The 24,293-nt window shown below is 38.3% G+C and overlaps 1 protein-coding gene across 2 annotated transcripts in view; it reads left to right on the top strand.

Moving 5' to 3' along the window:
• PPP1R9A (protein phosphatase 1 regulatory subunit 9A) overlaps window positions 1-24,293 on the top strand; it is a 325,008-nt gene that overhangs the window by 294,356 nt on the left and 6,359 nt on the right. The window contains exons 12-18 of one of the 2 annotated variants that reach the window (XM_047752398.1): window positions 3,048-3,205; window positions 3,702-3,999; window positions 11,264-11,351; window positions 11,450-11,533; window positions 18,571-18,754; window positions 20,705-20,824; window positions 22,910-23,092. In XM_047752398.1, the coding sequence (XP_047608354.1) occupies window positions 3,048-3,205; window positions 3,702-3,999; window positions 11,264-11,351; window positions 11,450-11,533; window positions 18,571-18,754; window positions 20,705-20,824; window positions 22,910-23,092 (1,115 nt within the window). The remainder of the gene's footprint in view (window positions 1-3,047; window positions 3,206-3,701; window positions 4,000-11,263; window positions 11,352-11,449; window positions 11,534-18,570; window positions 18,755-20,704; window positions 20,825-22,909; window positions 23,093-24,293) is intronic. The other variant, XM_047752399.1, reaches the window with a different exon arrangement.

Below are 24,293 nucleotides of genomic sequence, written 5' to 3' on the forward strand. Positions count from 1 at the left end.
TTGGTGTTATAGAAGGTACAGTCCAAATATGAGATAGTTAAGCTGTAAGATTTATGTATATGGCAGTATATGGAATATTATTGCATTCCTCATTGTGGTATTTCCATATTTTGTATGTAAACAAGAGCTTATAAAGTTGATTCTCTCTCAATTATTACAACTTTTAATGGGGAGCTGCAAGTTGAGATTTTATTGGAGGGAAGCAATTAATCAAGGAGATAATTTTTTTTCTCCATTGATGTGAAAAATAAAGGGACTACTGGTTAGAAAATATTTAGCTGTCCTTTAAATATGCCTGAATGGTCTGACTTTTCTGAGTATCCACTTTTCTTTCAAATATAGGAAATGAAAAGCCAAACCTTCTGTAAATATTGTTATTCAATGTATGTATCTCTTAGGGAAAATATATTAATTTTATTTGTTAGAACCACAGTCTCATGGGTAAAAGTACAACCTGAGGTTTTGTTTTATAATGTAATGTATTTGGAGCAAAATAGTACTTCACAATAATTCTGTGAAAAGGAATTTCCTGGGGTTATGCTATTGAAAGAAACTGTTTTACCCTGTTAATATCAGCGCATATTAATTTTCTGAAACTCAGTTATTTGCTTTATTTTTAATAATTTAAATCCAAGAAGTATTTGATTATTAATTTCTTGACCATTATGATTTAATTTAAATGACTGCCACTCTGAAAAGATAAAATAGGATTAATAATCAAACTACCTTATTTCTGAGGAGTGGCTATGGCTACATATACAGATGTAAGAAGTAGCAGCATCCAAATAAATTCTATCACAGAACATTTTTCCTCAGCCAGTGCCTTGGTATGTTCATGGGTAACCTTTCCTCTTCCCTTTTAGAATAGTAACTTTTGAGTCCTGCCTTAGACTCTGGGCAGCAATGTTAAGGGGGTGGGGAGAGGCAGACTAAAGAGACCCACATAAGACCCTCACTCTAGCTTTTACCAGGTCATTTTGTATGTGTGTGTTCTGTTGCACTCTTTTTTTTTTCTCTGAGTCTTTTTATTTAAAGACTTAGACATTTTCCTCTGGGAGAGAAGATATCCAGGAAAAAGAAATGAGACAAAGACACATGCAAATAACTTGGAATATAAATTTAGAAGTTAATAAAAGGAAATTTAGGGGGAGTTTATTTATTTATTTATTTATTTATTTATTTATTTATTTATTTATTTGTCTTTTCTAGGGCCGCTCCCGCGGCATATGGAGGTTCCCAGGCTAGGGGTCGAATCGGAGCTGTAGCCACTAGCCTACGCCAGAGCCACAGCAACGCGGGATCCGAGCCGCATCTGCAACCTACACCACAGCTCAAGGCAACGCCGGATCATTAACCCACTGAGCAAGGGCAGGGACCGAACCCTCAACCTCATGGTTCCTAGTCAGATTCGTTAACCACTGCGCCACGACGGGAACTCCGGGAGTTTATTTTTTAATTCTAATTTTTTCAGCTCTTTTGCTTTATGTTTTCTCTTCCAGTTTTATTGAGATATAATTGACATGTAGCACTGTGAAAGTTTCAGGCATATAGCATAATAATTTGACTTCCATACGTCATGAAACGATTACTGCAATAAGTTTAGTGATATAGAAAGTAAAAGAAAAAGAAAAAATATTTTTTCCTTGTGATGAGAACTCTTAGGATTTATTCCCTTAACTTTCTTGTATAGTGTATAGTAGTGTTAAATTGTGTAGTATATCGCATACCTATAGTGCTTGCTTCTCTTATGACTGAAGTTTGTACCTTTGACCATTTTCATATGTTTCTTCCTCTCCCTACCCCCTACCTCTGCTAACCATAAATCTGATCTCTTTTTTCTATGAGTTTGGTTGGTTGGTTAGGGGCTTTTATAATTGACCTATAACAGTATCTTAGTTCCTGTGCACAACATAGTGATTTGATATGTTTATATATTACAAAATGATCACCACAGAAACTCTATTTCCCCTCTGTTACTATACAAAAATATGACGTTATTATTGACTATATTCCCCGCTCTGCATGTTTTATCTCCATGACTCATTTGCTTTGTACCTGGAAGCTTGTACTGCTTAATCTTGCTTGCCTATTTCTTTCATTGCCATATCCCCTCCTCTTCTCTGGCAACCACCTGTTAGTTCTCTGTATTCAAGACTCTGTTTCTGTTTTGTTATGTTTATTCATTTATTTTGGTTTTTAGATTCCACATATAAGTGAAATCATATAGTATTTGTCTTTTTCTGACTTCACTTAATATGATAATCTCTAGGTCCATCTATGTTGCTGCAAATGGCATTATTTCTTTATCTGTCTATCTGTCAATGGACAGTTTGTCTTGCTTCATCCATAATACCAGTAAATTAAGTACTTACAGTTGTTTATTTTTATTTTTATTTTTTTATTTTTTGCTTGGATAGCCTTACCTTGTTACATTTCCCCAGCCATCTTAAATTTGCTGTTAAGTTCTTTGCTGGTCTTTCTAGAGAGTTCAAAGAACAAGCTAAATTTTTAGAAACTCTGTTTGGGTAGAAAAATGTATTAAGACCAAAATCGTACAGTCCTTAGAGTTTACTGTAACTTTTGCTATATAAAACTTATGCTAATGGTCACTTTTTGTTATCTGCTCTTGATGTGGCACCTGACTTTTGTAGGGTTTTGTCTTGGTTTCCAAAAATCTCCCAACTTTGATTCCCCTTCCTCTTGTATCTTCATTCATCAAACTTTCCACCATGCATTCATCTAAATAAATAAATACAAATGATCTTTCTATAATTATCTTGTAGGAAGGTTTTATGCTCTATGGCTAATAGATTTCTCTTATTTTCTTGGTTAACTTTAGCTTTGGTTTCTTCCCTTAGGATTTGTATATTTCTCCTAAATCTCATTCACTTCTTTGTTATCCATGGGAAACCAGACAGGCTGCCATGGTTGTCACCTGTTTCCTACCTGGTGTTACTGCCAACCTTGAGATTTTGTAATCAGTGTCTGTGGTCTCTGTCAGTCTTCTCCAAAGGTCTCACTGATTATTTTACAATACTTTTTCTTAGACTTTAATGAAGCAGTCCCAGAGACAGAGCGCCTGGATTCAAAAGCACTGAAAACCCGAGCCCAGCTGTCTGTGAAGAATAGACGCCAGAGGCCCTCTAGAACAAGACTCTATGATAGTGTCAGTTCAACAGATGGGGAGGACAGTCTGGAGCGAAAGGTGAGCACCCCTGACAGCTTTCTGACTTGTGAGTTTGGGATGTATCCTTGTTCCTAGAGCTTTGAAGATAATGATTTTCTTGCCACCAGATTCTGTGTTCTAGTTGGAAACAACTGTAATAGTTCACTTCTTTGTCTCTTTTACCCGATATATTGTTGTAATTCAAATTCCTTCTGTATTCATTCAGTGAACTAACCAGAACCATTGTCTATATTGTCATATTTCATGATGGTGCCTTTGCTATTCAGCTGTTGCTTCTACCTAATGATAAAAAAATTAATGTGCAAGTAATTGTTTCTATATGTCTTAGGTGTCTGTGTAAGCTACAATGGTAACATGGTGAATTGCTGTGAACTATGCAGTCTCATCTGTAAACCAAGAAAAATTGGTTTTCATGGGGATTTACTTAAAAAAGTATGGTCTGATCTCAAAGTAAGTATCACATAGGACTTATGCTCAGTGGCATAACCTCCTTTATAATCTCTTATACCAACAGCCTTCAAACAGTTTCTATAACCACATGCACATTACCAAATCACTTCTGCCTAAGGGTTTGAGAACTTCTCCAGAATCAGATTCTGGTGCTCCATACCTCACTCCAGTGGCTGGCAGTGTGCCCTTCTCATCTGACCACATAGCTGAACTTCAGGAAGGACCACTGCACCTAGAAAGGGAGCCTTCTTCCTCTCCTGGGGGAGATACTTCACTCTCCTCCCCTTCAAAATCTGAACATGATAATGAAGAATCTCTTTGCCACCATCAAGCCACCACAAAGAAGATACTACAAGAAAAAGGTACTGGTAATTTTGTTGTTGTATAAGGAATATGTTCATTTTCAGACTTGTGGTTGCCAAGAGGGAGGGGGAGATGGGGGGATGGACTGGGAGTTTGGGGTCAGTAGATGCAAACTAGTACATTTAGAACGGATAAGCAGTGAGATCCTGCTGTATAGCACAGGGAACTATATCCAATCTCTTGGGATAGACCATTATGGGAGGTAATATAAGAAAAGGAATGTGTATGACTGGGTCACTTTTCTGCACAGCAAAAATTGGTACAATATTGTAAAACAACTACCTTAATACTAAACAACTACTTTAATTTTAAAAAATGTAAAACAAAAAAACAGGTTTATTCTCTTCTTACCATGTCTGACATGTTCCTTTAAAGTAACCAAGTAGATGTAGTTACATTATTTTTCACATCTAAAATGCACATAAATATATATGGTATGTGTGTGTAATATACTTGTGTATATATTACACACATGTAAATATATATATTATAAACAAATGTGTGTATATATATAAACAAAAATACCTTCTTGTATGTGTTTTGTTTGATACGCTTTTTTTAAAAAGAGCGAATTCTACAAATGACATCACTCCACAGTTTTCCTTTACACATAATAATATTTTATAGGCATCCCCCAGGGCCATATACACAAATTTAAATGACAATATAATCTTCTGTAGTGAGCCTATAATATAACTGAGGCAACCTTTACACTACAGATGGACATTTAGGCTGTATCCTGTGGCGTTGTTGTTATTTATTTGCTTATTTGCTTACCACTGTATAAAAAGATATAATGAGCATTCTGGTGCTTTACATTCTAGGATGCTGATGCTTTTATTTCTGTATAAGTTTCCAAAAGTTAAATTGGTAGTATATTGTACTCAAGAGGAATTGTCTGTCTTTAAATACTTTTATAGTAAAAAAAAAAAAATCTGAAAAATAAATAAATATTCAAAATAATAGAAGAACAACCAAAAACCAGAAAATGGAAAGAAGAGGATAATGAAGAGGATATAAACTGAGTTTAATGAATTTTTATTGAAATGAAAAGCCTATTCTTAACACCCCCACAAAAAATGCAGGACAGTTTGCCAAAAAAAAAAAAAAAAAAAAAAAAAAAAAAACCAGAAATGAAAAACACCCATATTAGAAGTAAGAAAGGAGATTCAGAGATTTAAAAAAAAATTTAAGATAATATGCAAACTCTATGGCAGATTTGAAAATCTAGAGGAAATAGAAAATTTCCTACCAAAACATAAAGTACTCAAATTAGTCTAAAAAAAGGAAACTGGGAGTTCCCGTCGTGGCGCAGTGGTTAACGAATCCGACTAGGAACCATGAGGTTGCGGGTTCAGTCCCTGCCCTTGCTCAGTGGGTTAACGATCCGGCGTTGCCTTGAGCTGTGGTGTAGGTTGCAGATGCGGCTCGGATCCCGCGTTGCTGTGGCTCTGGCGTAGGCCGGTGGCTACAGCTCCGCTTCAACCCCTAGCCTGGGAACCTCCATATGCCGCAGGAGCGGCCCAAGAAATAGCAACAACAACAACAACAACAATAACAACAACAACAAAAGCCAAAAATAAGGAAACCGAATAAACCAATGATCAAAAAACTATATTTTTCTAACTTTCATTTAGAAAAGCACCAGGCTCAGGTGGTTTTATAATTGAATTCTGCCTAATCTGTAAAAAAATTGACAGAGGCTCTATATTCTGTTAATTACTCCAGGTGGGTGTATTTTACTTATTTTATGTAGCTAAAGTCTTAAAAACTAGTAAAGGTCACGTGGAAGAAGAATAAAAAAAAAATTTTTTTTTTTTTTGGCTTATTAGGGCTGCACCTGCAGCATTTGGAAATTCCCCGGCTAAGGGTTGAATCAGAGCTGCAGCTGTTGGCCTACACCACAGCCACAGTAACATGGGATCCTAGCTGCATCTGCAACGTACACCACAGCTCAGGGCAATGCTGGATCCTTAACCCACTAAGCAAGGCCAGGGATCAAACCTGCATCCTCATGGATCCTAGTTGGGTTCATTAACCATTGAGCCACGACGGGAGCTCCCAAGAAGAAAATCTTTTACATGTAGATTCTTTTTAAATATTAAGCTCACAAATTAAATCCAGAAGTTAAAATTAATTATATTTCACAATCACGTAGGGTTGATTCGGGAAAGGTAAGGATGGTTGAACTTTAGAAAATCTAACTGTATAAATCATCATATCAAGAAAGGAAAAGTGCAGTGGTATAAAATTAGTAGACGTTGAAAAGTCCATGCCACTTACGTCTGCCAGATCAAATATCGTGATCTTTCTACAAATACATCCAGAATAAAGAAATACAGTTGCTTGTAGGGGCTCATTTTGCTTCATAATTCTTAGTAAGCGTCACAGTTTTATCCCTGATATTTTCCCTGGTTTCCTTCCCTGAGCCTATTGATTGCTGGAGTTATCTTCCAGTCTGGTCCTAAGCGCAAGCCTTCTAGAAGTTTAAGTGCTTAGGGAGTACAAGATCATAGTGGAGGCAAGAGAAAATATGGCAAACCTGCTAATTCATCAAAATCAGTTATCAAGTTAGTGAAGGACTTGCTCTGTGATTTTGGCCTACTTTCAAAAGAATGAAGTCTTCAGAAACTCTCATTAACCTAAATTGTGGATTATAGTAACACTTTATAGAAATATATTTTTGTAAAGCCCTCTCATCTCTTCAGAAAAAAAAAAATACGGATAGACCTTTTTTTGGTTCATACGAGGGCAGAAGAGCAGAAGCATGTATTTTGGAGCTGTTGGCTAATACTTTGTAGTCCACTGAGTTTATCAGGCATAACTTAGCTATCTGAAAGGAAGTGCCTTATAGACAGGGAGTGGATCACTCACACATTAAATCTGACCCAAAGTCTTAAAAGTGACTTAATCTTATCTAGATTATTTCTCTTTTCCTTTAATTTATTTATGGATCTTTGAAGTCAGCAGATGTTTCATCTCAGATTAGAGAAGTATTACATGGATATGAGTTGTGCTTCAGAGTCCATTAGCAGTAATATACAGTAAAATGTGATTAACAGTAATTAGCACTAAAATGTGAGAATTTTCTCTTTCCCCCAATACCTCCTTTGTTTTCTGCTGCCTCTTCTTTGGGATTAAGCTCCCAGCTATAATAAGCAGGACCAAGAAATAGGGGGTGGGTAGTTTCTTCTCCAGAGACCTAAAACTTGAGCTTCCCCTTTTTTTAAAATTTCCTGGGTTGGTCATGCTTTTGGTAACTAGAAAGGAGTAATTAATTAAGCTGTTACAAAGTATTAACTTTAGGAGTTCCCATTGTGGCTCAGTGGGTTAAAGACCAGACATAGTCTCTACAAGGATGCATGTTTGATCCCTGGCTCAATGGGTTTAGAATCCAATGTTGCCTCAAGATGCAGCTCAGATCTGTTGATGTTGTGGCTATGGTGTAGGCCTGCAGCTGCAGCTCCAATTCAACACCTAGCCCGAGAACTTCCATGTGCTGCAGGTGTGGCAGTAAAAAGAAAAAAAATGTAAAAAATAAAGTATTAACTTTCTAGTCAGACTAGTATGATAACCATTACTAGGTATTAACTATGATCAATTAAAAGCAGTGCTTCTCATTCTTTTCTTCCCTTGATAAAAGTTTCCAGCCTTGAAGTGCTTCCTATGCCTTCCATGTTCATTGATATTAATCTGTTCAAATCTGTTCATTCATATATTCAACAAATAGTTATTGAGCACCTACTCTGTGTTGGACATTTTGCCAAAGGCTGAATATGCAATAATGACCATCCTTTCCCTCAGGGCATGTGCACATTAGAGTCTCTCTCTCTCTCCTTGATTTATTGCTTGTTTGTTTGGTGACAGACCCTGTCTCTCTGACACCCCATAACCATAATAACTGGGAAGGCCCTATACTTTCTTGCCTTCCACCCTCAGGCTCTGTTACACCTTGAAAGAGAGCAAAGAAACCTATGAGTTAAGACTCTCTACATTCTGTAAAATTCTTGAGTTCCTTGCCATGTGAGACTAATCCACTATTGAGATGTAGACTCAATAGAAGTATGGTTAACCTGATTTATCTGTGTGTATGTGTCTATATGTGTGTGGTTTGTACAACTCATTGGCTCATCATTAAAGGAACTAGAATAGTGTTTAGCAATACTCACAACTATGAACTCGATTTCATGTTTACATTCTTGCCTAACACACACTCCAGGAAATTCTGGTCCTTCTTCAAAGCTCAGCTTGAATCTCACCTCCTTTAGTGGACCCTCTGTACACCCTTCCCATCCCTGGGCAAAGTGAATTATTCTGTCTGATCCCACAGAGATTTTCACACTGTTACCTTCTGCTTCCATCACATTATGTATGACAGTAGGTGATTTAGTTGTCAAGTTTGAGCCAGAGATTTCCATTCATCTTATTCGTCTTTGTATTCATGGCCCTGAACAAAAAGTATGGCATATAATTGATATTAATAAGTTTCTTCAATGAATTAATAAGTGTGTCTCTCTAGATAATCGATTCCAGTCTTCTAGAACAGAGGTCATCTAACCAAATCTGGCCCCACCTGTTTTTATAAATAAAGTTTATTGGAACACAGCCACACTCATGCGGTTACATACTATCTGCTTTCATACTACAATAGCATAGAGTTGAGTAGCTGTGACAAAGACAGTAGCCCACAACCTAAAATATTTATTCTCTGGCATTTTATAGAAGAAATTCGCTGGCTCCTGGTCTAGACATATATTTCCTTCCACTTGACATTGCTGGATAAACTCTGAATATGTCTTAGTCATTGGCTGCCATTTATCTAGATTTTTTAAAAGAAATAATACACTGTTATTTTTGGTCTATCAAGAAAATACAAGGTAATAATTAAATTATAGCTGTAGTTAGTTGATTGAAATCCTGAGGATAATACTCTGGTATTATTGTAACACCTGATTGAAGTTGGGTATTTTCTATATTGCAATGATACTGCATTAACAGGTCATCATTTTGTTGTCATATTTGTGGGACCTCAGTGGAAACTAGGTAGAAAGAATCTCATTACAACTGGCTAAATGATAAACATTGAGGACTTGGACTTCTAATTGCTTGTGAAGATAGTATTGGAGAGATTTCAAGAAGCCTAATGGAAATTTCACATACAGCTAAATAACTAAACAAACAAAAATGTCACATTTATTTTTCTTTTCCTGAAATCATACCAATCCAATGTTGGTTTTTATGTGGACTAGAAGTTCTGATGTACATTGAAGGTGGATTTGATTGATTTAAAGTGGGGAAATGCATTATTACTTAATCTTGTCTCTTCGGCCTTTTGAAAGCGTTCATTTAAGTGTTCCTTGGAACACACTTTGGCAAATGTGTGAGATAATGATGTGAGGTTGCCTAGCAGCAGGCTTTGTGATGGGCAGAATCAGGCTTTTAGTCCCAAGATGTCCAAATAACTGCCACATTAATAGGTGACAGAGTGTTGCCATGTACGTTATCTCATCTGCTCCTCACACCACTCAGTTAAAACATCTTCCAGCGACCTTTATTTCCGAAAATAATAAGGCAATCTACTTTTAACTTTGCACAGTCCTAGCTATTAAGAGTTGCTCTAGAGTTGCTTTGGAAGAATCCACTACTTTCTTTTCTTTGGCTTCTGTTACAAAAATTGAAATCCGGCTTTTTTTAAATGTCCATTAGCAAAATCACCTCAGAAGGAGTTTGTGCATGTCTGTAGATTTTTTTAATGTGAATATGTCACATCTGTGGCTATTTATTTCAGTTACCAAAAGAATGATGATGCAAAGAGCCATAATAAATATTTGAGACTAGGAGTGGATTTTGACATGGGCATATTTCTAACTCTTCTGTTTCATTATATACATTTTCAAGGAATTGATTATTGTAATCTGAGTATCATTAACTAAAACTATGAAAAGCTTATTGCTAAAAATCCTTAGACTGTTTTTCAACATCCTATGCTTTTTCAGAGTTTCTAAAATAGACTGCTAAATGAGAACTGTGTGCACATAATGTTTTGTAAGTTATGTGTGTCTGGAAATTTCTCCTGAAGTAGACAAAAAAGCATAAGCAAAATTAACCTGCAATGTTAGTTAAACACTTTTTTAGGAAGACTGCTCTCTACACTCCATGCCAGAGAGTTGCTGGATTTAGTTTTGTTTTTTTGTTTTGTTTTGGTTTTTTTGTTTCTAAAGCTAGAGACAGATAGACACCAACCGGCAACTGGGAAAGAGCAGTTTCATACATAAATATGCATCAAAGTTAAGATGCTCTTTGTTAATGATCTCAGATAACTAGATGTGGTAAAATACAACACCAAATAGCATTCTTTGCTAAATATTTCCAAGTGGAGCCTTAGGAGTTTCTACCTTATCCAAGGAATGTGTCACTGGTGGAATCTCATTCCTACAATTGACATTGAATTCTGTTGGCAAAGCCTCTCCTCTGATTGGTTTTTGGCATGATGTCAAGTGTCCCCATTCCCCAGCAGCTGCCAGCGTAACTTAGAGAGGCAAGGATCATTCAGCCCCAAACACCGAGGAGGTTTTGGCCTCTTGCACATCACGGGAGGCCAGCCAAGTTGTGCTCCAAGCCAACTTCTAAAAAAGGCCTTTCAAAGATATAAATGTTTGATGGCTGAGCTCCTGCTTAAGAAGTCTCCCCCATGTTCTGTCTCCTCAATCCCAGGACTGGCCACAAGCCATTAGCAAGGGGCAGACCAGAATGAAAAGCTTTGACTCTCACTTTCTTCCTGAATCTTCCAGAGTCTCAGGGATGACATGCATTACTGGACTTGGGACATATGGGGAAAGTGGGCTGGGTTCCTGTCACAAAGTGCTAAAACACAAAGACAAGAAAAGCCTGGAGGGCAGAGCCCAGACATTTGAAGCAAAGAGTTAGAGCCAGAGAAGGAACGAAAGGAAAGTCATTTGGTCCCTGCTTCATATATAAAGCATGATTTGATAGTGCTTATTCTTGCTTATTTTTTCCTTCCAGTATTTGAAACTAAAACCCTTTGTGATAAGTATTGGGCTTCTAACAGGTCCTCTCTTGGCTTAGCCGAATGTTCTTCAACACAGCCACGTTTCATGTATGTTTTAGAAAAAGGGCATCTATTATTTTCTTTTACAATTAGGAATTCAAGCAAACCTCTTAGATTCAGAGATGCACTGACTTTTGAAAATAGCTTTTTAAAAATAATAGCAATTGTTTTTTTCATATTTGTTTATATCCTAGATGGTGCCACAGGTCCCAGATCACTAAGGGCATCTAGTTCATTGGTGGTGAGAGGAGGAAAAATTAAGCGAAAGTTTGTGGATCTGGGGTAAGTACTTCATGAAGTAAAAGGCAAACCCTCTGCAAGAGAAGGATTAGAGGAGAAAATGTCAAATTCCCTGCTCTGACTGTGTGCTGTCATTATAGGGCACCTTTGCGAAGGAATTCCAACAAGGGAAAGAAATGGAAAGAAAAAGAGAAAGAAGCCAATAGGTTTTCTCCAGGTGGCAGGTACGGGTGGGTAATTAAGAACAAAGGGGTACCTCTACATCTAAACTTTTGGGCCCCCTTCCATTGTTAACCAAAATCAGTGGTCAGTATCTTTGTGCCAAAGTGGTATACCTAGAGGTGAGATGAAAGAAAAACTACACAGTTTGTATTTGTCTTAACTCCAGTTATAACCTGCAGCTGGCCTTGGGTATATCTGTTGGCTTAATTGCAGAATTATGGTCACATGAACAGTGTCAATAAATGTTTATCTAAATACAGCATAAATACATCTAGGTCATATGTCAATTAGATATATTTCAGCTTTTTTGCCCGGCTATACACAATAGTTGTGTCTCCTCTTTTTAAGTCTGAAAGGGTAATTTTGCATTTAAGTACCTTGTTGGCTTTCAAGATTGTTCTATCCACATCGTGTAAGTCCACTGTCTCTCACTGGACTCAGCTATTAAATTGATTTTCGCAGATGCCATCAACTCTCCTTACTGTTCAATAAAGACTTCCCATATAGAAGTGAGCTTTGTATAGCACATTGTCACACTCGCCCAGTTTTATTCTGAGACCACAGTTGTAAACTTAACATTATATAGGGAGACAGAGGTGCATGGAACTCTCTGAAGTCCAGCGGCCTGGATTTGAATCAGTGCTTCCCCAGTTCCTTCCTTTAAAATCTCAGACAAGTTATTTAGCTTCTGTGCCTTCATTTGCTCATATGTGAAATGAAGATAATGAGAGTAGCTACCTCATAATGTTAGTGTAAGGATTAAATGAGTTTTCATGTGAAGCATTTAAAATGGTTCCTGGCACATAGGAGGCACTCAAAGCTAATAATAAAGATAGCAATTCACTATTATTATTATTGTTAAGAAGTTCAATATTTATCATTTCATTTGAACCTTACAATAAGTTTGAGAGGGCAGGTAGTGATAGCATACTTTATTGATGAATAAATTCACCTTCAGAATTTAATTGATTAGCCTAGGATTGATTATGCAATAGGCAACTAATGTCAATTAGGTGGGTCTTGGCTCCTGCCCAGATGTCTTTTCAACACTGCATGTCACTTGCATCTAATGATATTTACATTTCTTTATGAATTTGGGGAATCATCCCAATAGCATAGAGAATGCTAAGGAATAAAATAATGTAAAATTATTGGAGGACCACTTACTCATTTTATAGGTTGTCCCCAGCTGTCTCCTTTTTTTCTTTTTCTTTTTTCTGGCATACAATTTGGTGAGAAATTGTGCCTTCTCCCTGAGATTACAGGAGAATGAGGAAGAGGGTGAGGGATGAGAAGAGGGGATTCCAAAAATTAATTATTTTTGTTAGTCTGGGTTTCTTTTATGCTGCACAATAAAGGAAAACTAGAAAGCTGTTTATATTGAGGACAGGAATCTCAGGAAAAATAAGGCCATAATTCAAGTCATTATTTTTAACTTTGTGTGGTTTTGGAATGAGAAACATAAAACACAAAGCTGTCTGCTTTGTACCTCAGAATTAAGAATGGAAAATTATTATCCTTGAGAATGAGGGTTTGATCCCTGGCCTCGCTCAGAGGGTGAAGGATCTGGTATTGCTGCGAGCTCCAGTGTAGGTCACAGATGTGGCTTGGATCTGGCGTTGCTGTGGCTGTGGTGAGGGCTGGCAGCTATAGCTCCGTTTTGACCCCTAGCCTGGGAACTTTCATACACCATGGGTGCATTCCTGAAAAGAAAAAAAAAAAAAAGAATAGAAAGCTATTAAATATACTCAGAGGGAAAAACAATAAATAGTTAAATTGTTTAAGAGAGAGAGAGGTGCTGAATGCACCATGGGAGAGAAACTTGGACACTTCTGAAGTGACACTGTTCTCCCTGTGGTCCCTGGATTTCCAAAGCAGTCACTCCCTCCCACCTTTCAGACTCCACCCTAAAAGGAACAGAAGCACAGGCCTCCAGCAGAGGCGAGGGAAGAAGGTTTGGCCAAATTTCTTCATAGTTGCCAGAGTTCTCATGTCCCTGTATAAACTGCAGTAAAAATCAAGCAGGTCTAGGTTCTATTGGTGAGTGCTCACTTTACTCTAGGCAAAGTCGCACATAGTCCAGGTGGGCAGTCATCAGCACAGTGCTCAGCCACAGCTGATGCCAGCTCTTGAACCATCAAGTCAGCCAGGCTGCAGTCAAGTCTGTTTTCAAACATTATTTCTGCAGTCCTTCTGCATCAGTAGTTGCAACAGTTCACATGTACAACATTACAAAATTCTTTTCAATTAGAATCATAATTTCATAATTATTTGTAATTACAGTAGAATGTTGACAGCACTGAAAGGAATTCATGTAATTGAAACAGTAAGACAAGGAAGAGGAAGGACTTTTTCTGCTTCAAAAGAATTTTTTTTTTTTTGAGCTATCATAGTTGATTAACACTAATCAAATCTAACAATAGCCTCTGTTCTTCTACATAGATTAATAATGGGCCCAGAACCTTATAAAACATATTCCAGGAAGCACAGTTTCTGCCCAGTAGGAGCATAAGCAATTGAGTTGACTTCACAGGGGCCCCGAAGGTAGGTGAGTGGTCACGCCATCAGCTGCAAGGTCCCTCTGCTGGTGTGGAGAAGAACTGGGAATAAGCTATCAGTCCTGTGAGCTTTTCTCAGAAAAAAAAGGGAGAATGACCCACAATTGAGTTGGTAATCTTATCTCTTAGGCTCTTTATTCAGTTCTTAGAAGATTGTAAAAATCTGATGATGTCATTCAATCAGCAATAATCAGAGGCTATCAAACTTTAAAGAGATGAGACATTTGATAAATTTGGTCTAGTTTCAGTTTTTCCCTTTACAAAGGTTTAGAGTTTATCATATTCCTTGTGGAGACAGCATAACTCAAGTACAAAAGTAACATGAAACAAATAAATGAGGTTAATAATAAGAAATAAACTCTACAAAGAAATATGGTTTGGTTCTATCCTCTTCAAATATGTGCTCAGAAAAAAAAGGCAGGAAACACTTAGTTGTCAGAGCTTGTTCATCCCTTAAAGAGATGAACAAGAGTAAGATAAAGTACTCTTCTTGGCATAAGGAGCCACTGGTGTCAGTGGAATTCTCCTCCGGAGCCCTGTAGGTGAAGCACCTGGTTTAGTCACTGAATGGAAAGCATTGTGAGCAGTTGCATGTTTCTCAGAACAAAGCTAGATGGTGGCATATGGGAGAAGACAGGGAAGGCAGACGGCATATTCCTCCGTGGAAATGAATCTGCTTTCACCTTAAAAGTGTTAACAGTGGAGAAACACTAGGCTGGAATCCAGTGTTCATCCTGACACCGCCATAGGTAAGTCACTGTATTCCTTGGACCTTGGTTTCCCACCAAAAAAATAAGTGAGGTCAAGTAAAACTACATAGTCTGTAACTCCCCATCCATTTCTCCCTGGCACTCTCTAGCATGGCAGGCTCTAGTCAGTGGCTGTTGAGCACTTGAAATGTGGCTTGTCTATATTGAGATGTGTTGTAGAAGAAAATGCATGCTCGATTTCAAAGACTTAGTATTAGAAAAAAAGAATGTGAAAGATCTGATTAATAACTTATAATACTGATTACATGTTGAAATAATATTTTGAGTATTTTGGGTTAAAAAATATATTATAAAACTTAATTTTACCTCTTTTTCCCATGTGGCTAGTAGAAAATTTTAACTTACATATGTGGTTCATATTACATTTCTGTTAGACAGTGTAGGAGTCTATGAAAAACATACTCTTTTGATTTCTAACTCACTATTTTGTAGGTCTGTAAACTAGCATGTATTCATTTGTTTGTTCCTTTTTTATATATAGGTACTCATCTTTTTTCCAAACATTATTTGTTTGTATACAAAAATACATTTGATACAACAGTATGATTTATTTTCAAAGTAAATTTATAGGGGAAAATGAGATACAACAAATTGTAAAGTTGGTACTTAAAATAGAACATTTTCAGCAGCACCTTCATATTAAATATAAAATTGGCCTCTAGTAAAAGCCAAGAGCATAATTTCAAAATGGTTAAGAGCCTGAATTCAAATCCCAGTTTAGCCGTTTGTCATCTTGAGAAAGTTAACCTCTCCAGGCCTCAGTTTTCTCATCAATAACATGGAAACATGTACTTACTTTTTCAGGTCATTAGGAGGATTGAGATCACATTGAAGCACATTTTAAGTCCTTAATAAATATAAATGGCTATCATCATTATGAATATTTAAAGTATTCTTATTGCAGGGTATAAAACAAAATATTCTTTGTACATATTTTCCTGGCAGTCTCATTCACGCAGGGGTGGCTTTCGTACTGTCTTGAAGAATAAATGGATTATGTGTATCGTAGTTCAGTCAGCCCCTCATAGATGCCTTTTCTCTGAAATAAGCTTTAGATACACCATGGCACTGCAGTGAGTTTGAGATTCTACCCCATGACAAATACCTGGAGGGAAGTTCTGCCCTGTTCCTGAGCAAGGGCTGCACCTCTGCTCCTGAGCTGAAGTTGAAACATACCCTTTCAGGAGAGCTGAGGAGCAGGATGAGTGCATGTGCTCAGAGAGAAAAACCCCTTTCTCTGCCTAAACTTGGTCCACAGAGGCACCCCAGAGAGGAGTCAAATTCTTCCTTAAAAAAAAAATTTTAAAAAATAAGAAACACAAATGCAGTTATAAATGCTACTGGAGAATGGAATAGAGGAAAATAATCATCAGGTCCAGTTTATCTCAAATATCCCCAATTATAAGACTATGGGACTACAGAGAAAGTATATTTATGTTGCTGCACAGTCAGAGCTTTTTAAGCATTTTTACTGGAATGTGGGACCTGAGCTAAAAGGTAAACCTGAGAAGTTAAATTATGGTAGATCTACCTGCAGGGAGGCTTACCTCCCTAAAGGGATATGACTACATTTTCCAGGAGTAAGGAGGAGAGGAGGTTGAGACCCAGCTCCATGTAGGTGTTCTCAGGGCTGTACAGCTGGAGACACTAGTCTCTCTTATCTTTTATTGCAAGAGCCCAAGATTCTTCCCAAGTCGAATTTGTTTACATTAAGCAAATAAGATTTCTCTCCCTCTCTCAGAGGGGAGAAGGGGGATAGCTATCCCTCTCCTGTATTGTTCATGCAGATTCATATTGTTTATATTCTTCACTTATAGACCAAGTATAGGATGACACCTGGTTCTCAGTGTGTTACCCTGGAAAGAGGAAATTAGGGCATAGGGAACAAATGCAGTAACTTGCTGTGAATAATAACCTGTTTCTGCTCCAGAAACCTCTCTTTTGCATTCAGGATGATATAGATATTTTAAAACTTTAAGAGAGAGCTCAGACATATATTTAAAAAATAGATATTCCCGGTGTACTCCTCCTTCTCCCCCAAATTCTAACTTGCTAGGTCTGGGTACCCAAGAATTTGTATTTGAACAGTTGCCCCAAAGGATTGTTTTCAGACTTATTTGGGGACTGCTGCACTGGTCCATGACCCAGGAATAGAAAGTGCTTCTTAGGGAAGACCAATCTGCCTCTGCTAGCATTTTTAAGGTTAGTTATTGTAAACTCCCGTACCCCCAAGTTTTGGATAGTAAATAAGTAGACTTAAGGATACAATTTTTTTTTTAAGTTTAAACTTTAGGATAAAATTGAAGGTTAACACATCTCTGGTTGGTCTTTATTATCCTTGCAGACTCCTTTGTTTTTTAAAAAAAAGAAATGCACCATTAAAAAATCATCTGATCTTCTGGAATCTTTAGTGTGGCAAACAGTTTTACCCACCCAACCTATGATCTCAATATTCTACCCAAATTTGGGTGACTTCTGCATCCTCTTTAGTTATCCTCGTGATCCCCTTATATTTGCATATTGCTTTATAGTTTACAAGATGCTTTTTCATTCATTGTCCCATTTGTTTCTCACAGTAATCTTTGAAAATGAACAAGAATTGTTATTATTTGTATTATTTATATAAATTTGGAATATAGCATATTTTAAAATGTGAAATGAGATGTGAGAAGGTTGAATATCAGTATACATGTGGAACATAAGCTGTCCATAAGTTGAAGCACTTTTAGTTGAAAGGGAATCTCTGTGTTGTCATGATAGCAACAGCTAGCAAATAAGGCAATACATCAGATATCACTTAGCTATATTGAGAGTGACTTCTTCCAAGACAGAAATTAGTGCCCACTCCTGCTTTAGCTCCTGATAATTATTTTTTAACTGAAAGGTAAATATAAATGTGTAAGTATCTGCATTAAAAAAAATCTGTTTTCAAATTGTTTCTCAGACACCTTTGAGTCCTTTAAATGTTAAACAATAGCATAGACCTTTATACTTTACAGTTTTCAAACCTCTTTCACACATGCTTAATTCTTAACCATCACATATGAGATACATAAAATAGCCATCTTTTATGATTGAAGGAATAGAGGCTGAGAGTCCATGTACACAGGAAGTGACAGACCCTGGACCTCCAAGTATGGTATTAGGACCTCAGGGCTGGTGCTCCTTCTATGTATAAGGGACTAAGAATATATGAAAAACAAATAAGGGGTGTGTTCTGCTCAAAGTATCATGAGCCCAGAAATTTCCAAATTATTTAAATATATCATTTATAAACTACCAGACTCTTGGAAAGCTGTGTTCAGAGGAGGCCAGGAAAGAATGCTGTTATGAACTAATGTCACAAGTGGTGAGGCACTGATATATGACCCAAATAAAGGAAATGCTGTGAATGATAAACTTCATAGCAGTTCCTAAAAGACCATGCCCCTCCCTGATTTTAATTTATCCACATACATTTATTAGGTACATTCATAAAATTCGCCATGGCAATATTGATACCAAAATATTGATCATTGTTATAGAATCCAGATGGGAAAAAAATAAATACCAGGATCATTGTTCTAGGTGAAAGAGCAAAACTTTTACTCTCTGTTGTATGGAACAATTTCTCAAACTGTTACCTGTATTCAGAGTCCCTTCAGAATTCAGCTCGATAAATTTTACATCTGCCCTTTCTTTGTCTAACAACCGCTTGTCTTCATAATCCAGGATCTTCAGAGGCAGGCTGGAACCCTGGAAACCGAAGCCAGCCTCCATGTGCTCAACTGGCCTGCCTTTCTCATGGTTTAACGAAAGCCGGAAAGGATCCTATTCCTTCAGGAACCTGCCTTCACCTAAAAGTCCCCTACAGCCTTCTCCTGAAACTCTAATTTCAGATAAAAAGGGGTCTAAGGTAGAGAACACAGGGATTAAAAAAGCAAACAAGAAAACCCCCAATCCTTCCTCTTCAGTCTTTGGAAAGCATTCTCAACTTGTGTGTATACTCTGGATCTGAGAAACCAATGTAATAACACTGCAGTAAACAACGCATGGTATTTCTTGTGTGGGGGAGAAGGAAATCCTCATTTAACCACCACCTTCTTTAATACCGTTCCATTCTAGATTGTATGTTAATCTTGATTTGCCTGTCTTTTCACATATTGCTATTTAATCTCAGTTTGACAGTTAAGTCATGCTGGGAAAGATGCATTTAAATCATGGAACAGTATGATAGATATGTTTACCAAGTATTCCACTTTAAATTACATTACAAAACTATTTTTGTGTTACTCTTCAAGATATACTTGGAAAACAAATAAATTCAGGACTGAATATGTGTTGGATATATCTAAATGAAATTCTTTCAGGCAAACCAGTGCTGACATAGCATCCTTACTTATTTCTCAAGTCAAACGTCCATGTTGAAGAACTCTTATAATTCTATCAAAAAGGTTTTTAACTCTAGCAGAATTGAGGAATTATATGCTTATTTGTTTTTAAATGCATGATGGTTATTTCCAGCATGACACTGCAAACCTTACCTAACATTTTATTGAAACCCATATGGTGGCTAACTTTCACGCATTGTTTGTTCTCCTTTTATCTGTGTTCACTTTTCTTTCTCAAAGAGAAACCTGTGATTAATGTTACTTGACTTTAATTCTTTTCTTGAGGTCAACAGCGCATAAGGTTTTGACAGAGTTTGGAGTCATATCTCCACTGACAATATCAAGTGGTAATGTGCTGTGTTAAGTGGTTCCCTGCTTAAATGTTTTTTACTAGCCTAGCTCTGTGTACACTGATTTAGTCTCCTTTTCCAAAGTTTTAGCAACTTGGGAGTTTGGTACTGAATTCTCTAGTTTCTGCACAACCAGCTCAACCCAAGGCAAGGGAACCTAATGGAAAACTAACAGTCCAGTTCCTAAGGAAATGGAATAGGAAACAAGACGGTGTTGGTCAAGCACTTAGAGTTCCAGGCGAGCCAGTCCTTCTAGAATTATTAGCCAAAGAAGGTTTGGCAGCAGCAGACCTCTTTGGTCTTGAAACATTTCCAGTCTTGGATCTGAGAAATCTAAATTTTGTTTGAAAAATGCTATCATTATCTTGCACTGGAGAGACTCCAGGTTTGGTTTAAAATGTTTTCACAAATGCAGTTATGTGGTCATTGTGAATTTATCTGACTTTAAAAGCCGCCAAGCATTTTAATGAAGTTCTAGGGAAGTTTCTTTTACACACCCCTACCCCCAGCACCTCCAGTCTCTGCCAGCACTGCAGCCTCCTTGGCACTCTGCTGGTGCTGTGTCAAGAGCTATATTTTAGCGTGTAACTACTAGAGTAAGGTCAGACTGTGGCCTCCCCCAGAACTCGTCATCTTGAAGGTTACGTCCAGGAGAGGATCTGCCGTTTCTCACAGTATTTATCATGGGCAACGGCAAGCGAGCCTTCCCAGGAGGTGCTCAAGCTACCTTTCTAATATGGATTGCCATCTGTTTCTAATAACTCAGGCTGGCCACACCATCTTGTACTTTTACTTACACTGTTACTCATCACGATTGGGGTCAAAGAAAATAGGCTTATTAATATTACTCCTCTGAGCAGCTGCAGAGGATAATGAATGCTGTACCCTTGAGGAGAGATTGAAGAATCAGCTCTCTAAAACACCTATCCTTCACCTGACGGAGAAGCGCCCCAATTCCCCATCCAGCACAGACGGCGCGGTGTTCTCCACCATCGCCCGGTCACCAAACCGAATGTGAATTTCTGCTAAGATTACTTAAAAGAACCTTTCTAGAACTTGTAAACATACCTACCTCTGCTTCACTCCCTGTGCTCATTTAACACTGAGCTTTATTTATTTTTTCAGAATTTTACCTTCACCGATGACTTCAGTCCCAGCAGTACCAGCTCAGCAGACCTGAGTGGCCTGGGAGCAGAACCCAAAACACCTGGGCTTTCTCAGTCCTTGGCGCTCTCATCAGATGAGGTACTCAGTGGCCCTTAGGACAGAGCCATTTTCTCAGATTGTACATTTTACCCCTGAACTATCACCGGGAAAATGTTTATAGGTAGATTTTGCGTATCAGTCATCAGGACCATGGTTTGATATGAAATCTTCATGATTTCGCTCCCTCTCTGCCTCAGCGTAAAAGCAAAATGCTGTTTCTGAGCCCCTATAAACTTTCCAGGGACCTCCTCAACCTTGCTTAGATTTAAGTGGGATGACTCTAAAGAGAGTCTGGGAGGCTGGGCACTGGTGAGCAACCATAGGAAACAGCACAGAAGTCACGTGGGAGTTTGCAGCCTCAAGTCCCTTTCTTCCCCTCTCCCCCACCATCTCTACCCAAGATTCCCTCTGAGCAGGTGTCCTCTGAGCAGAGTGTGGCTAATTACATTAGCGTTTCACTTGGTGCCCCAAGAGATAAGTAGAGGAAAGAAACACTAGTACTGGGAGTGGAGGGTGGGGAGGGAGAACCACTGTTAGGAAAGATGTATTCACCCTAAAAATTCCTTCTGTTTCTTTCTAACATGATTTTTGGTTTGTAAAAACTGTTTTTTTCCTCTTAAATATTTCTGCCTATATTCTTCAGGTTTGGCATGATTGTAATTATATTAAAACTTTGTACTGTATATGTGTGTTTCCTGTCTCTGTAACACTTTTCTTTTTGATTCCTTTGTTGCTCCCTCACTCAGAGCCTGGATATGATAGATGATGAGGTGAGCTCTCAGTGGGCTGTGTGTGGTGGCTTACATGGTATCATCTAAGCTTCTTTTCTTTCTTTGCAAATGGTTTAAATCAAACAATACAAGAAACTCCCCTCTGTAGTGGAGCCTTGACCCATGTTAAATAGTTTCACTCCCAGCCTATAGCTTAGTTGAAAAGACATTCCTGAGCCAGGAGGGTCTCCCAACTTCACCTCCAGAGCCCTTCGATGTGTCCTCCATCACCATTTCCCCGACACAGTCCTTTGCCTTCATCTCAGCTCCCCCATCCCCTCCTCTGTGTTCCCTGCACGTCACTGAAGTGACTCCTGTCTCTCCTCCCAGGTTTATCACAGCCTTCATCTCCTCTCAGCTTAGGGGTTCCAGGAACCAAGCTGCCCTTTGCACTACTCCGAATGATGTCCTGCTCTGGACAGAGACTGAGATTTGGAATAATATAAACTAGTAGGTGTGGAGCTCTGCCATTCACTAGCCAGAGAGATCTGTAGACTTTCTGAGCTTCACTTTCCTCATTTATTAAAAGTAATTCTGGAGGGAATTCCCATTGTGGCTCAGCAGTAACAAACCTGACTAGTAACCATGAGGATGCAGGTTCGATCCCTGGCCTCACTCAGTGGATTAAGGATCCAGCGTTGCCGTGAGCTGTGGTATAGGTCACAGATGCAGCTCGGATCCCCAGTTGCTGTGGCACAGGCAGGCAGCTGCAGCTCTAATTCAACCCCTAGCCTAGGAACCTCCATATGCCATAGGTGAGGCCCTAAAAAAAAAAAAAGCAAAAAATAAATAAATAAAAGTAATTCTGGAAATCACCCGACCTGCCTTCCTCACAGATTTGCTTCCTGCTCAAATGAAATAATGGCTATGAAATTTCCCCTAGGAATGTTTGAGGACTTAATGTTCTCCCCTTCTAAGTAAGAGATACACCTCAATATTTTAAAGTGTCTTTTTCCATATCTCTAATGTCTTACCAGAATTGGATCCATGCAGAGTGATGTATTATATATAGAGATTAATGACATACTTGTTTTCTGCATCTGATAATCTTTCCAAAGTGTTTTAATGTAAAAACTTGCAACATTAGTGCGTATTTTTCAGTTTTAAACTTCCTACATCAATAATGCTGCTTTGTTTAGGGGAATTTTTAAATTTCCAAATTCCTTAAAAAAAAAATGCAAAGGTAATAACTACATGTGTGTGTTGTACACACTGCCAGAACCATTAGCTCACTCTATGGTTTAAAATAAGTGTGGCTCTAGTAGGCAAGAAATGGCTTTTGATAGCATCACATGCCATACTGAGCTACAGCTTCTTGGTCCTTTAACAACCCTGCATAACGTTCCTATCTCAGATCCTTGATGATGGACAGTCTCCCAAACACAGTCAGTATCCGAATCGGGCCGTTCATGAATGGAGCGTGCAGCAGGTTTCCCACTGGCTAATGAGCCTAAATCTGGAGCAGTATGTCTCTGAATTCAGTGCCCAAAACATCACTGGAGAGCAACTCCTGCAGTTGGATGGAAATAAACTTAAGGTAAAGAATTATGTGTTTGTGGTAGGTTACCAAGTATAATTTGTATTACTCATAGCACCTCAAATGTTTCCATTAGATAAGAGCATTCTTCATATCTGAAAGGTAATTCTCATCCACAAATGACACTGAATTATTTCTGAGTGGTACAGGAAGTTTTGGAAGATCATTAGGTTTTAAATCAAACAGTAGGCTGCTGACCAAGAGAGCTAGGGGCTCACTCCATAGCTTCCGCCAAGCAACACATGGTCCATGGATTAACTCTGCTTACTTCCTGTGTAGTATTGAGTTTTAATAATGGCTAATGTGGGCTCTCCCATCATGTTAGTGTTAAAACCCAGATCCATGAATCTTCCCCCCCCCCTTTTTTTTTCACTAATTTCTCTTCCAGCCTCAATTTCCCCTGCTTACCACTCTCAAACTGGGACCATGTTATCCCCAGAATTTTGTTCCCCGACTATGTGCAGGTCATGTCTTTCCTCCCCAGCCATTCCCCCTTCATTTTCACCTGTCCAGTCCATCTCCTTTAGAGTCTGAGGTGACACCTACCCCTGTGGAAAAAGGGCAAAAAGGAGCTCACAGCCAGCTCAACACCCCCAAACCTCGGCCTCCTGCTGGGCTGACAGGCAGATGAGTATCTCTTGACAGTCTTGAAAAGGTTAGAGATCAATCAATAGCCTGTGAATATGAAGGCCCCCTTGACAAGGCTGTCCCTGTTGGGGAGATGGATGCATCCTGCTGTTGATTCTGAAGGTCAGGAAACATTTAAAGTATGTAACCAACTCCCTTTTTTCTGAATTCCAAGCTCATCGAGCAACCTCCTCATTATAATCAGGCTTCCTTTATAGGTCTGCTGCTACAGGGAGAGAATGGCTAGTCACGCTGACATGGGCATTCTGGTCCAAAAGACATTTTGGGTCTTCATTGTAAATGAATACATTAGCAGAAAGGAAGCTATTTCGATTCTTCCTGCCCTTCTTGGAGCCCTCTGTGGCAGCAGGTGCTCACTCCTATCTTTTGAAAATATTGATGAGTTTAGCAATACCTTAGGCTATAAATGTCTACAGCCCAAAGGTTGGAGAAGCAGAATTATGCCCGTTTTTCATTCATTTACCCATTAATTACCAGTTCAGAAAGCATTTGCTTAATCAGGTTTAGGTTGTCTGAGCTAGGGACCTCAAAGAACAAAAGAACAAATAAAGCT

This window comes from Phacochoerus africanus, chromosome 11 (genome assembly GCF_016906955.1).
Source record: "Phacochoerus africanus isolate WHEZ1 chromosome 11, ROS_Pafr_v1, whole genome shotgun sequence".
NCBI classification, from domain to species: domain Eukaryota; kingdom Metazoa; phylum Chordata; class Mammalia; order Artiodactyla; family Suidae; genus Phacochoerus; species Phacochoerus africanus.